General features: G+C 40.8%; 1 protein-coding gene across 2 annotated transcripts in view; it reads right to left on the reverse strand.

Moving 5' to 3' along the window:
- The window catches only part of MANBA (mannosidase, beta A, lysosomal), a 149,051-nt gene that overhangs the window by 74,493 nt on the left and 59,688 nt on the right, over positions 1 to 14,870 (reverse strand). For both annotated transcript variants that reach the window (XM_011943217.1, XM_011943218.1), the window contains one exon: positions 181 to 356. In XM_011943217.1, coding sequence (XP_011798607.1) covers positions 181 to 356 — 176 coding nt within the window. The remainder of the gene's footprint in view (positions 1 to 180; positions 357 to 14,870) is intronic.

The raw sequence follows: 14,870 nt of genomic DNA on the forward strand, positions 1-14,870 counted from the left end.
GGAAAATCATTCTTTAGCTAATACAGAAAACATATGAGAGACTAAAAATAGAGAAGAAAACGACAAATATAAGCAGAGAAAGTAGATTTTTCTTTCATACTTAGTCCCTCCTTTCTAATCTTTTCTTTAGCACAGGTATTGCTTTTCATCCATTGCTTCTCAGGAAGTACCATCATTTACCTTGCTAATGTTCAAAAATAGCTCAACAATCCTTTTTCCAGGTTGAAGTTCAATATTGTACATCTGTTGTGTTTGCAACTTAGGGATGGCTACGATCACTTGACCACCAACTGGCTTTGAGCTGACAACATCAAATGTAGCCTCTATTTCCAGATTCCACTCCTGGGCACTCTTATCTAAAATATAAAAAGAAAAAAATATACATATAAAATGCTAAGCATTATCACTGCACTTCTCAGGATTCATTGAAGGTAAGACTAAAGCAGCTTCAAACCCAGTAAGTGCTCCACAATGCTGTCGTAATGAAAACTTCATGGAAATTTTCTTTTAATCTTCAGTTTAATCCTTCATTTTGAGGAAGAATAACAAAAATGATATATTTTATATAGACTTCCACTCTAAAAATGTTATGATTGTAAGTCATAAAACTTTATGGAGCATAAACAGAAAATAACAAATGGAAAGATAAAATAAATTTTCCAAGAATGATACACATTTGTTCCTTTTTATAAAGTAAAAGTACTTTATAAAGCAAAGTGAAAAGTAATAGTATTTTTACTTTATAATGTAAATGAGTTTTAAAATTATGTAATGCATAAATTTATATGTATTAAAATTAATCAAATGTGAAAAAATAAAGTTACACTTGAAATGCATATAATTTACACAAAAAATATTTCCTGAGGACTTTGTATGTGCCATGTACTCCACTAAATGATGGGAATTAAATGGTGACCAGGATAAACATGGCCCCTACTCTCATGAACTAAGAGTCTATAGACAAATTCAAAAGTGTAATAATCAGGACAGGAGAAATAAAAGGCTGTCCTGAGAAATAAAAACAGGACGTCAGAAAGCACATCTAATACACAGAGGGTGAAGAAAGGCTTTCTCTTTTTTTTTTTTTTTTTTTTTTGACACAGGGTCTCACTCTGTTGCCCCGGCAGTGGCACGATCATAGTTCACGGCAGCTTTGAATTCCTCAAGCGATCCTCCTGCCTCAGCCTTCTGAGCAGCTGGCACTACAGGCATGTGCCACCCCACTTAGCTAATTTTTTTTTTTTTTTTTTACTTTTTGTAAAGATGAGGTCTCACTTTGTTGTCCAGGTTAGTCTTAAACTCCTGGCCTCAAGCAATCCTCCAGCCTCCACCTCCCAAAGCACTGAGATTATAGACATGAGCCACCATGCCTGGCCAAGGAATGTTTTCATTGGAAAGTGGTATCTAGCTGAGACCAGAAGGATGCCTCAGCTAAGTATGGAGGAAGATGATAAGGATTCTAGGCATACAGAAGCATGTGGAGGCCCATGAGTGAGAGAGAGGAATGCCATAACAAGGAAATTTGGGCAATAACAAAATTGATGAAGGGGATCAGCATAATTGAAAAGTTGAGCAGTGTCCAAAGGACGAACAGGTGAGGAGTTTGGCAATTTCACCCCAGATCAATGTAGAGTCATTGAAGATTTTTCATCAAAGAGCGTAATCAACTTGCATTTTATAAGAATTGCTAAGGGTCCCAGCACAGTGATATACCAGGATGAATATGAAAGAAGCAGAAAGATAAAATCTCTCTGTGTGCAAAAAGCCTCAGAAAATGCCACTTGGAAAAGCCAGGAACAGAGAGGAGGCAAAGAGTGTTGATCAGAAAGAAGAGAAAACAAGACTGAAGAGGGGAGCTATACGGAAAGAAGAAAGATGAGGGATGAACTTTGGGTGTGGAGTTTGGGGTTGTCAGAATGTTTCAAAAGAGTTTTGAAGTAGAGTTTTATATATGTGCAGTACGACTCTGTCCTCCATTTCCTGTTAAATTTACATTGTTTATATAACGTCTCTGGAATTGGATTTGTGTTTAGTTTTTATTTTTAAACAAGATAGAGCAATGGGACAGACTTGGGACAAGAGCTGGGTGGAAAAAGAGACCCTTTTTTAAAGTTCTGCAGAAGAAACTGGTGATGAAATATCAAGAAAGCTTGGAGGTACAGGGGGTTAGAGTCAGCCAAAAAGGTTCTCATTCTTTGCTGCCACAGAAAAAAAGGAGAAGAGCAGTGACTGTGCAGAGGCACTTAAGTTTCTACGATTCGTGGCAAAATATGGAGGGAGTTCCTATTTAGTGGCTTCCATTTTTCTCCGAAGGAAGGGGAGGGAGAAGGCTACTATCTGAGAAATACCTTAGAGACCCGTCTCCTATGAATAAAGAGGAGATTAGTAATCATGGCTTTGCTGCAAAAGAAAAAAAAGCTAGGTTTGTATGCTGATCAATGACAAAAGACTTTATAACTGGCACTGTTTACAACTGTAGGACCACACCAGGCCTGTTCTAAAGATGACCCCAGCACAGTTTATCATTTGCATCTCCCATCAGCCAAAAGCATAGATTTGATGCACATCGAAGTAAAATTAATCCTGGACTTAAGAACTATTTTTGTTTATTAAATGATGTATTCTGAGAAACACCAGTCAATGAGCCCTGAATTAGGTTTGTTCTGATCCAGTTAATTTTGCAGGTTACTTACCGATAGCCTCCAGGTTTTGAATCTGTCAGCTGGTAGATCAGCTAGTCTACTCGCTCATCAGTATTTAATTTCCTCTATTGAACAGGTTATCAAACTATGGTCTTTGGGACAAATCTAGCCCACCTCTTGTTTTTATAAATAAAATTATAAATAAAATTGGAACACAGATGCAGTGGACTAAACGGGGACTCCTCCCCTAAAATTCATATGTTGAAGCCCTAACCTCCAGCTTTTTATGAAATAATAAGGGTGGGGCAGTAATCTGTTAGGATTGCAGCCTTATAAGAAGAGGAAGAAATGGATATCTGTCTCTCTCTTTACTATGTGAGGACCTAGCAAGAAGGCATCTGTCTGCAAGCCAGGAAGGGAGTCCTCACTGGAAACCAAATTGGCCAGCACCTTTATCTCGGACTTTCCAGCTGCCAGAACTGTGAGAAATAAACTTCTGTTATTTAAGTCACTCTGCCTATGGTATTTCTTAGGGCAGCCACAGCAGACTAACATAACAGTCATGCTCATTTGTTTACTTATTGTCTTTGGTTGCCTTTGCAATACAACAACAGAGTTGAGTAGTTGTGACAGATGCCTAAACTATTTTACTGTGTGATCCTTAACAGAAAAAGTTTGCTAATCCTTGCCCTAGAATATTCCCCCCCCAACCCCAAAAGGCCATTCTAACCTTTCTTTAAATATCTCTAATGACAAAAAACCTCTGTCTCACAAAATAGCCTTTGTGAGGCTTGGCTAGGCTAGCTTTGTGAGCTTTGTGCTAGGCTTGGCTATTGTAAAGACTCCCTTTATGCTGAATTTGAAATATACTTCTCCTTAATATTCACCTAAAGATTTTAGTTCTGTCCTTTCAGCACCTCCTACCAACCAAGCAGCCTCCTGTGTTGTTTTCTGCTACTTCTTCTTTGGTAGGAGAATCAGCTGTTAGTGACAGTCTCTGACAGGAAAACAAATAACGCAGTCCTCAAAGGTCATTGGCAAAATTCCCCAGTTTCTCTTGCTTTGAACTTGGAAGGTTCTCGAGCAAGTCTGCACTCCTCCAGAGCATAACCCATTAACACTCCTGAGCACTACTAAATGAACAAACTAAGGTTGTAGAATTAAAAACACAGTATGAAGATCTACGAGCCTACAAAGTTATCACCAGATATACTTAAGAACATATTTTTCCCCTCTCCTCTTCTTTCAAATAGAGTAAACCCCTTCCTTCCAACAGCACATGGAAAAGTAGGTAATTTAGGTTCACAAGGGGCAAAGTCTTAAATAACCAGTAGTTTTCCTGATGTTCTTTGGTCACTCCCTTTCACTTGCTAAATTAAATTTATAAATTGCATAATCCTATTTGCAGGTAAAAAGAACTCCATCTTATAAATTAAGCCACATTTCTAGAATACAGCTCCCTATTATCTCTCTCCTGGCATTACTAAGTCACCATTTCCTGAAGAACACTTATCATCACCAGCTCTCCTGAAGTAAAATGCAAGATCATTTCAAAAATGGATGCAGTACTGGGGGTGAGGGCAGGAAAGAAGGATTGCTATATCTTCTAGAATCCCCCACAGAGCTCATCCTTCCAATCACACCACCAAGTTCTGCATTCTCTCTTCACTTTGACTAAACAACTCTGGGCACAAAGAGGACAGGAATTCTTTATCAAAACAGGTGGAAAGGCAATGCTGGCCTGCCCTCTCCACAATTTGAGGTCTTGAGGCCCTCTCTGGCCTGAGGGCTTATTGGTGTTCTCGCTGATGTCCTATGTCCAAGCAGAAGAGATTGAGTTCTATAGTTTGTTCATATAACCTCAATCAAGAAGGCAACCCAGAGGATGGCAGAGAACGTGGTTCTGACCACTGATTCACTTTAAGGCTTTGCCAGAGATGACTCAGTGAGGGTTCTTTAAAAAAAGAAAAAACAAAGAGCACAACGTGTCTGACCTGGATGGTAATTTGTAGAAAGTGTAAGTACCTACATAGCCTAGATTAATGTATGCTGCTCCTTCATTCAGAGTATCACAAGACAACGGTAGCTCACGTAGATGTGTCCAGTACATCAGCCTTCAAAATCCTCTCTAATACGCCAGCTTCCTCTTACATTCTCATACAGTCTACTCCTTTGCTAAGATGTAGTTGGGGGGAAGAAAGGTCAAAAAAAAGCTTTATTCAATTGTCTAGGAGAAAAAGTTATAAGGAGAGACATAGAAAGTAGACAAATAAGAGGACTCAGTTACATTACTTCAAGTGTGCCAAAAAGTAACAGGAAGACATACTCCCAAACTATACGTTAAGCCTTGCTTTAATTGATTGTAATAAAGACTCAAGTATCAATGTTTTCATCCAGTCATGTAATGTCTAGTTTCAAGAAAAACTGGGTTGTTCCACACTTATACCCTCACTAGGTGGTAATGACTATTCTAACTTACAAACAAAGGAAAAGAACCACAAAATGTTCGAGGTAGAAGAAACTTGGAGATGTTCTCGTCACTTTGCAGGTGTTTCTGAGGCCCTGACTGCAGAATTTCCCTCCTGAGCCAATGGACAGGCCAAGGGTCCAGGTTTCCTAACTCTGGTGCTCTCAATTTTCCATGAGCCTCTCGTAGTGACGCCTACCAAAAGGAAAGACACTCGCAGGCACACAATGATTGACATTTGTATATGAATAATGAGGAAAAGCAAAAGCAAAGGTACTTTTTGCCTTTCAGAGTCCTAAAGCCAAAAATTGAATATATTCAATGTAAAACAAAGAATTTGGGGGCACTGTAACAATAAAATGTTAGCCTCTTATAAGAGGGTCTCTGTAAGCCGGGCGCGGTGGCTCAAGCCTGTAATCCCAGCACTTTGGGAGGCCGAGACGGGCGGATCACGAGGTCAGGAGATTGAGACCATCCTGGCTAACACGGTGAAACCCCATCTTTACTAAAAACTACAAAAAACTAGCCGGGCGAGGTGGCGGCGCCTGTAGTCCCAGCTACCCGGGAGGCTGAGGCAGGAGGATGGCGTGAACCCGGGAGGCGGAGCTTGCAGTGAGCTGAGATCCGGCCACAGCACTCCAGCCTGGGTGACAGAGCGAGACTCTGTCTCAAAAAAAAAAAAAAAAATAAGAGGGTCTCTGTAAAAAGGAATACTGAAATGGGCCAGGTGTAGTGGCTCATGCTTATAGTCCCGGCACTTTGGGAGGCTGAGGCAGGAGGATCTCTTGATCCCAGGGGTTTGAGACCAGTCTGGGCTACATAATGAGACTCCATCTATAAAAATAATTTTAAAATTAGCTGGGTGTAGTGACACGCCTGTGGCCCCAGCTACTTGAGTGGCTGAGATGAGAGGATCGCTTGAGCCCAGGAGGTCAAGGCTAAAGTGAACTGAGATCACTCCACTACACTCCAGCCTGTGCAACAGTGTGAGATTTTGTCTCAAAGTAAAAAAAGAAAGAACACTGAAATCTACAAACATAGATAATATGTCTGACCCTCTGCTAAATGTATATTTATATGGTGCCACAGTTCCTGTACTTATCAAAATAGCATCTTTGTAACCTAAACTACCTGATGAGGGCACTAAAACAGTTATGTGAGCATTTCTGTCAAGCAAATGAAATCTATTTCTTGAATAACTACCGTCTGCAAACCTTGACAGGCATTATAAATTATATCCCAATCCAAAAAGGCAAATATGCTGTCTCTAACTCTCTGAACGTACTTAGAAAGACAAAATATACCCAAGGGTCACAGTTAAGAATACAGGATGGCATCGGGAACCATAAGGACTAGCAGGACAGTGAAAGTTCAGAGGCAGGGCACATTCAAGTCAGCAAGGGATGAATCTGCAAACACTGGTAGATGAAAAAGATGCTTCATCTCATTGCGGGGAAAAGCTATTCAAAAATAGCTGCCTGTATTAGCTTTGCCCTGCTGACCTCCTCACAGCTCCCCCTTTTGCAGGCTCTCCTCTTCCTCCATCTTTAATAGAATATGAAAAGCTGCAGGGAAAGGTAGTCAGGTGCATTTAAAGAAACAGCAATGACACCACATTGAAATGACCAAGCCATGGAATTTATAAATTCAAACATAAGATATTTTCCTGTACTTCTGCCAGAAAAATGGGATGGACTTAAGCAGTTGCTTTTCAAAGAGCTAACCATTGTCTTAGCCAAAAATGTTGGCCCACAGTTAGTTAAAACAGCTGTTTTCCCTCTTCTTCACCAAGCAGCAAGATCTCCTTGCCTACTCAGCAGCACAAAACCCTTGAAAATGAAATCAAGGCAAAAGAGACCCAATGCAAAATGCTCCCTAGAACAAGGATAAGTTAGTAAGCTCCAAAGAAAATTTACTCAAGCAATGAGGAGACTAATCAGAGGAAAAATTATTCAAGAAACGTACCCTCTTTATGGATATTTCAAGCAAAATACCCATAAAGTTATTTTCAAGGGCTATTTTATGGATAAAATAAAGATGAATGAAAAAGTGATTCCAAATGAATGCATTAAAAAATAAATGCACGCTTATCAAATAAGCAAGACTGACAAATCTTTATTTTAATATTATAGTCTCTGTACTAAGCCATAACCCAAGGATTGCAATGCCCTTTAATCTACTGAGCAGGCCAGGGTCTGGCTGAGAGCTAGCCCACACTCCAACTCCATGGCTAGGTCATCCAGGAAGACGAGAGTGCTTTAGGCTGAGACAGCAAGTACATTTGGACAGCGTGGTGAAGAGAACATCTTTAAGGTAGCAGAAGTGTTCCAAGCACACGTCAAAGATTCACAGCTTACCTCAGCTCAAGAAGACAAGACAAGGGAGCTCACACGCTGAAAAACATCTCCATATTATTTATTTGTTATATATTTATTACTGTGGTAATAAAAGTGAACAGTGTATTTTTTCAACAGAAAATACCTATTGTATATTTCTAACTCAGTATGTTTATAAAACTGTATGAAAAGTTCATAAAATTAGGCAATCATCCCTTCCTAATAAATGTATGCCCTAGTGTGAATAGTTCACATCAGTAAACATAACAGACCTAGCATGGACAAGATAAGCAATAAATGAATATATGTCAGTTTCTTTCTCTCTCTCTCTCTCACACACACACACACACACACACACACTTACCATCATCATCATCACCACCATCCAGGGCCTTCAGTTTTGGACAGATTGTTTATAAATGTCCTTAATCCTTGGAATTGAGACATCTGCCCTTACCAGTTACCCTCTCCCCATATCTCCTTCCCACATATCTCAGTATCCCAAGTTCAGCCCAGACTTCTCCCTTTCTTCTCCTAAGTGATGAGGTCAGTTTCCCTCCCAGCCCTCATCTCCAAGGGAAAAAGACAGTAGATTCTTGCTGGGTTTCCACACCCACTAAAAAGCATCTGAGTTTCTCTTCCTAATACAGCGTTACTCTTTCACTTTTTAAGGTAACTATAATAGTTATCGATATTTAAAATCTGATTAGAATATTTCAGAGCTAAGGATAAATCTTTCAAATTAATATTTGCTACTGAGGTTTTAAAGAAAGTCACGCCAATGAACTGGAATCTCATAATGTTTAGATAAGTCACAGGAGTCTTAGAGACAAAGATAAACAGCAGTAATTTCTGCTTTTCTTTGACCTCAGTATTTTTTTCAAATATAAATTGTTTTTATTATTAACTACCTTAAACATTAAGAATATGTGAACATCATTTAGGACGCTGAAGTTAGGGCAAATCGAACAAATGACCACAGGATATTAAAAAGTGCCAAAGTTTAGAAACCACTATTTTTAAAGACTAAGAATACAGAAAAGAAACACATATACATATATGTGTGTGTGTATATATACACATATATGTATGAATATATATACGTGTGTATATATACATATATACTTATATATGTATATATACATGTGTATATATACATACATACTTATACAGGGTATAGTATATATACTCTATATATAGTATAGGGTATATATAGTATAGTATATAGAGAGAGTATATATACTTATACTCTAACTTTATTACATCAAACAACCAAATTGATAACTATGAAATACATATATACTTATATATGTATATACATATATATACATATACTTACATATGTGTATATACATACATGTATATAATTTACTTATATATGTATATAAGTATATATGTATGTATATATGTATATACCTATATACTTATATACATATATAAGTAAATTAATTCACAAGAATTTCACATTAATTTTTTAGTTTAATAGGCTTCGTTCTGTCATACACAATTAAGTTCGGGAACTATGGTCTTTTGATCTTCAGGAGTAAACTCGCTAATTTTAAGTCAAGATATAAATTGAACACTTGAAAAAGCACAAAGATTACAGTATCTCTTTCTAGCCTCAACAGGGGGAAGGCAGAAAGTGGCTCCAAGAGTCTGAACCTCCCCAAATTGCTCCTGGGATAACATCACTATTGTAAAACCTAGATCAGTGCTTGAGATATTTTACAGACCCTGCACTGGATGGATCAGCTGACACTACCCATACTGGTAATCTGGCTCAACCAGTTCTGCCATCCTACCCAGTAAAGAAGACAGCAAGAAAACCTTACTTCACTCCCCTTACGATTCCGTCTCCAATCTGACCACTCAGCATTCCCCACTTTCCAAGCCCCTACCCACCAGATTATCTTTAAAAACTCTGATCCCACCCAGTGTGGTGGCTCACGCCTGTAATCCCAGCACTGTGGGAGGCCGAGGCAGGTGGGTCATGAGGTCAGGAGATCAAGACCATCCCCACTAACACAGTGAAACTCCATCTCTACCAAAAATACAAAAAATAAGCTGGGTGTGGTGTCGAATGCCTGTAGTTGCAGCTACTCAGGAGGCTGAGGCAGGAGAATCACTTGAACCTGGGAGACGGAGGTTGTGGTTAGCCAAGATCGCACCACTGCACTCCAGCCTGGGCAACAGAGCAAAACTCTGTCTTAAAAAAAAAAAACAAAAAACAAAAAAGCTCTGATCCCCAAATGCTGAATGCTTAGGGGGACTGATTTGAGTAAATAAAACTCTGGTTTCTCACACAGCCAGCTCTGCCTGAATTACTCTTTCTCCGTTGCAATTCCCCTGTTTTGATAAATCAGCTCTGTCTAGGCAGCAGGCAAGGTGAATTCATTGGGAGGTTACACTCCCACCTCAGTCTCTGAGTACTTGGGATTACAAGCATACACCACCACACATGGCTAATTTTTTTTATTTTTTGTAGAGACAATGTTTGCCCAGGCTGGTTTCAAACTTCTGGCCTCAAGTGATCCTTCGAACCTGGTCTCCCAAAGTGCTAAAGATCACAAGCCTGAGCCACCACGCCCAGCCTTGCATTAGTTTTGACCCACCTCATTCCACACTTAAATTTTAAAAATGAATACATTTTATTTTAAATAAAAATTATATGTATCTTTTTTATTATGAACTCAGCTTTTTAAAAAAAGATTCAGTAACTCTCACAGTGCCTGTCTCATAGCATACACCAAATAAATACATAAAAGTATCCAGACCACATTAGCTTATTCTTTTATTATTTCTCAACATTTAAACCTCTATTGATATCAGTGATACCTGCTGTCTTCCAGATAAAAACTGAAAAAAAAAATTCTGAAGAAACTCCGAAAAGTAGAACTCTCTTAATGTCCTCATGAGCTTATGCTCTAATTTTATTACATCAAACAACCACATTGATAACTATGAAATTAATTAGAAATATAGGAATTACTACTTAACATGCACAAAGCACATCTTCTGAACAGGAAACATATATTTCTCTATGTTAAGTACAAAATATATTAAAGTCAAAGATTTTCAAAAATGAAGGAGGAGCTTCAAGATGGCAGACTAGTAGCATCTGGTATTTGCCACCTCCACAAAGAAGAACCCCTTCAGATAGATCACCTATCAGAAAACACCGAAATTCAACAGAAAAGTGACAGAAAACAGCTAAGGCAAGGAAGGAGAGAAAAGCAAGGAACCCTGCTTAGCAGGGAGCAGCTGAAAGCCTGGAGAGGCTCCCCAGTGCTGGGAAAAGGTAAGGGAGTCACCTCCAGTGGTCTACATACCCATCATGGACTCCTGCAATCCTAGCCATGTTGAGAGCACCTCCACCCTCGCAGCCCCCAAGACCACTAGAGGGAGCTACCAGATATGCAATGGCATTGCTCCAGAGAGGGAGCTCCTAAGCAGTTAAAGCAAGGCACCATTTTGAGAGCCTGGCCCCGACCAGACTGCATGCTGCCTTTGGGCTTAAAAGCCCTACATTTCCACATTCCTGGAGACTTACTGACATCCCCACATGTAGCCAGGCACTGCTGCTGGCTGCTGCCACCAATGCTGAACCAACTCCACCACCCCCAAGAACAGGGCTGCTACACATTTCAAAACACCCTGTGGAAGGGCTACCCTGCTTATCTCTACTACCTGGGGCGAAAGTGCATGCTCTCCACTCACCTACAGCTATTGGCCACTGAAAGCAATCCCATCCTCCCCTGGAGCAGGGTGGCAGCACAGTCACTACTGCCCCCACCCAAGCATTCCACCAGTGCTCTGGATACCATCCTATGCCTGCCTACCACAACCAGCTCCCAATGCACCACTAGAGGGGTCTGAGGACAGGACTGCCTGGCCTGGCTCTACACTCCCACTCAGTGCCTGAGCAAATGGTCTGGAAGCCTGGGGACCACCCTGCCCCAACCACCACTGTTGGTACCTTAGCACTCCTCCCAGGAGCCTGAGGACAGGCCCACTAAACCTGCAGCTACTACCACAGCTAACATCTGCCTGCATGTGCCACCTACAGGCCTGGGGACTAGTGTGCACATCCTGTTGCAGCCACTGCCAACACCAATGCAGACTTCTTGGAAACCAGAGGATTGTCCTGCCACTGCTACTGCCGTTTCCCATGCCATACCTGCTGCCCAGGGGCCTGAAGACCCACCCATCCAGACCAGTGGTCTACCACTGCCGCTGCCAGCACCCAAGCAGGCCAGTCACCTGGAGGCCCAAGATTCATCATGCTTGGACTCACTAATACTAGTGCCAGCATATATTGCACTGAAGCCCAAGGACAGGCACACTCAGCCTGCTGCTGCCACCAGTGAAGTCTAAGGATTGGCCTCTTGAAGTTCCCATCCCCAGCAAAACTTCACTACAACCTCCACTAACAACTATATTCTAAGCCACTGAGGAAATCACAAACACCACTGATGCTGTTACAGCTGAAAAAATCATATAGAAACTACACTATTGCAAGCACTGAGAATCAAAGCAAAAGTGCCCTACCCAAACAATACCACAGATACATCTTCAGGAAAATTCTTTCCCTGTAAAAGTGAATTAAAAAAATTGGAAGAAGCGGTTGTTACACCAGATGCATGGATATAAACATAAGGACACAAAAAACATGCAAAAGCAAGGAAATATGACAGTTCCAAAGGAACACAATAATTATCCAACAACAGATTCCAATAAAATGCATGAAATCCCATATAAAGAATTCAAAATAAGAAAATTAAAGACATTCATTGAGATGCAAGATAATTCAGGAAAAAAAAAAAAACAAACAAAGAAATCAGAAAAACAATTCAGGATATCAATAAGAAATTTACCAAACACGGGTGGCACCCAAGATGGCCGAATAGGAACAGCTCCAGCCTCCAGCTCCCAGCATGAGCGACACAGAAGACAGGTGATATCTGCATTTTCAACTGAGGTACCAGGTTCATCTCACTGGGGCATGTCAGATGCTGGTCCGTGGGTGCAGCCCGATCAGCGAGAGCTGAAGCAGGGCAAGGCATCACCTCACCTGGGAAGTGCAAGGGGGAAGGGAATTCCTTTTCCTAGCAAAGGGAAATTGAGACACATAACACCTGGAAAATCGGGTAACTCCCACCCTAATACTGCATTTTACCAAGGGTCTTAGCAAACGGCACACCAGGAGATTATATCCCACACCTGGCCCGGAGGGTCCCATGCCCACGTTGCCTCCGTCATTACTAGCACAGCAGTCGGAGATCTAACTGCAAGGCAGCAGCAAGGCTGGGGGAGGGGTACCCGCCATTGCTGAGGCTTAAGTAGATAAACAAAGCCGCCAGGAAGCTCGAATCAGGTGGAGCCTACCGCAGCTCAAGGAGGCCTGCCTGCCTTTTTAGACTCCACCTCTGGGGATAGGGCATAGCTAAACAAAAAGCAGCAGAAACCTCTGCAGATGTAAAAGTCCCTGTCTGACAGCTTTGAAGAGAGCAGTGGTTCTCCCAGCATGGAGGTTGAGATATGAGAATGGACAGACTGCCTGCACAAGTGGGTCTCTGACCCCTGAGTAGCTTAACTGGGAGACATCCCCTACTAGGTGCAGACCGACACATCACACCTCACACGGCTGGGTACACCCTGAGACGAAGCTTCCAGAGCAAGAATCAGACAGCAACACTCGCTGTTCAGCAATATTCTATCCTCTGCAGCCTCCACTGCTGATACCCAGGCAAACAGGGTCTGGAGTGGACCTCAAGCAAACTCCAACAGACCTGCAGTTGAGGATCCTGACTGTTAGAAGGAAAACTAACAAACAGAAAGGACACCCACAGCAAAACCCTATCAGTACGTCACCATCACCAAAGACCAAAGGCAGATAAAACCACAAAGATGGGGAAAAAGCAGTGCAGAAAAGCTTGAAATTCAAAAAGTCAGAGAGCATCTCCCCCTCCAAAGGAACGCAGCTCATCACCAGCAACAGAACAAAGCTGAACAGAGAATGACTCTGACAAGTTGAGAGAAGAAAGCTTCAGTCAATTAAACTTCTCAGAGCTAAAGGAGGAACTACGTAACCAGTGCAAAGAAACTAAAAACTTTGAAAAAAGAATGGATGAATGAATAACTAGAATAATCAATGCAGAGAAGACCTTAAAAGAACTGATAGAGATGAAAACCATGACACGAGAACTACGTGACAAATGCACAAGATTCATAACTGACTCGATCAACTGGAAGAAAGATTATCAGTGATTGAAGATCAAATGAATGAAAGGAAGCAAGAAGAGAAATGTAGAGAAAAAAGAGTAAAAAGAAATGAACAAAGCCTCCAAGAAATATGGGATTATGTGAGAAGACCAAATCTATGTCTGATTGGTGTGCCTGAAAGTGACAGTTAAAATGGAACCAAGTTGGAAAACACTCTGCAGGATCTCATCCAGGAAAACTTCCCCAACCTAGTATGGCAGGCCAACATTCAAATTCAAGAAATACAGAGAACACCACAAAGATACTCCTCCAGAAGAGCAACTCCAAGACACATAATTGTCAGATTCACCAAAGTTGAAATGAAGGAAAAAATATTAAGGGCAGCCAGATAGAAAGGTCGGCTTACCCACAAACAGAAGCGCATCAGACTAACAGTAGATCTCTCAGCAGAAATGCTACAAGCCAGAAGAGAGTGGGGGCCAATATTCAACATTCGTAAAGAAGAGAATTTTCAACCCAGAATTTCATATTCAGCCAAACTAAGTTTCATAAGTGAAGGAGAAATAAAATCCTTTAAAGACAAGCAAATGCTTAGAGATTTTGTCACCACCAGGCCTGCCCTACAAGAGATCCTGAAGGAAGCACTAAACATGGAGAGGAACAACCGGTATCAGCCATTGCAAAAACATGCCAAAATGTAAGTTCATCGATGCTAGGAAGAAACTGCATCAACTACCAAGCAAAATAACCAGCTAATATCAAAATGAATGGATCAAGTTCCCACATAACAATATTAACTTTAAATATAAAAGGACTAAATGGTCCAATTAAAAGACACAGACTGGCAAATCGGATAAAGAGTCAAGACCCATCAGTTTGCTGTATTCAGGAGACCCATCTCACATGTAGAGACACACATAGGCTCAAAATAAAGGGATGGAGGAAGATCTACCAAGCAAGTGGAAAACAAAAAAAAAGCAGGGGTTCCAATCCTAGTCTCTGATAAAATAGACTTTAAACCAACAAAGATTAAATGAGACAAAGAAGGCCATTACATAATGGTAAAGGGATCAATTCAACATGAAGAGCTAACTATCCTAAAGATATATGCATCCAATACAGGAGCACCCAGATTCATAAAGCAAGTCCTTAGAGACTTACAAAGAGACGTAGACTCCCATACAATAATAACAGGAGACTTTA

This window comes from Colobus angolensis, unplaced genomic scaffold, assembly GCF_000951035.1.
Source record: "Colobus angolensis palliatus isolate OR3802 unplaced genomic scaffold, Cang.pa_1.0 Scaffold217, whole genome shotgun sequence".
NCBI lineage: Eukaryota > Metazoa > Chordata > Mammalia > Primates > Cercopithecidae > Colobus > Colobus angolensis.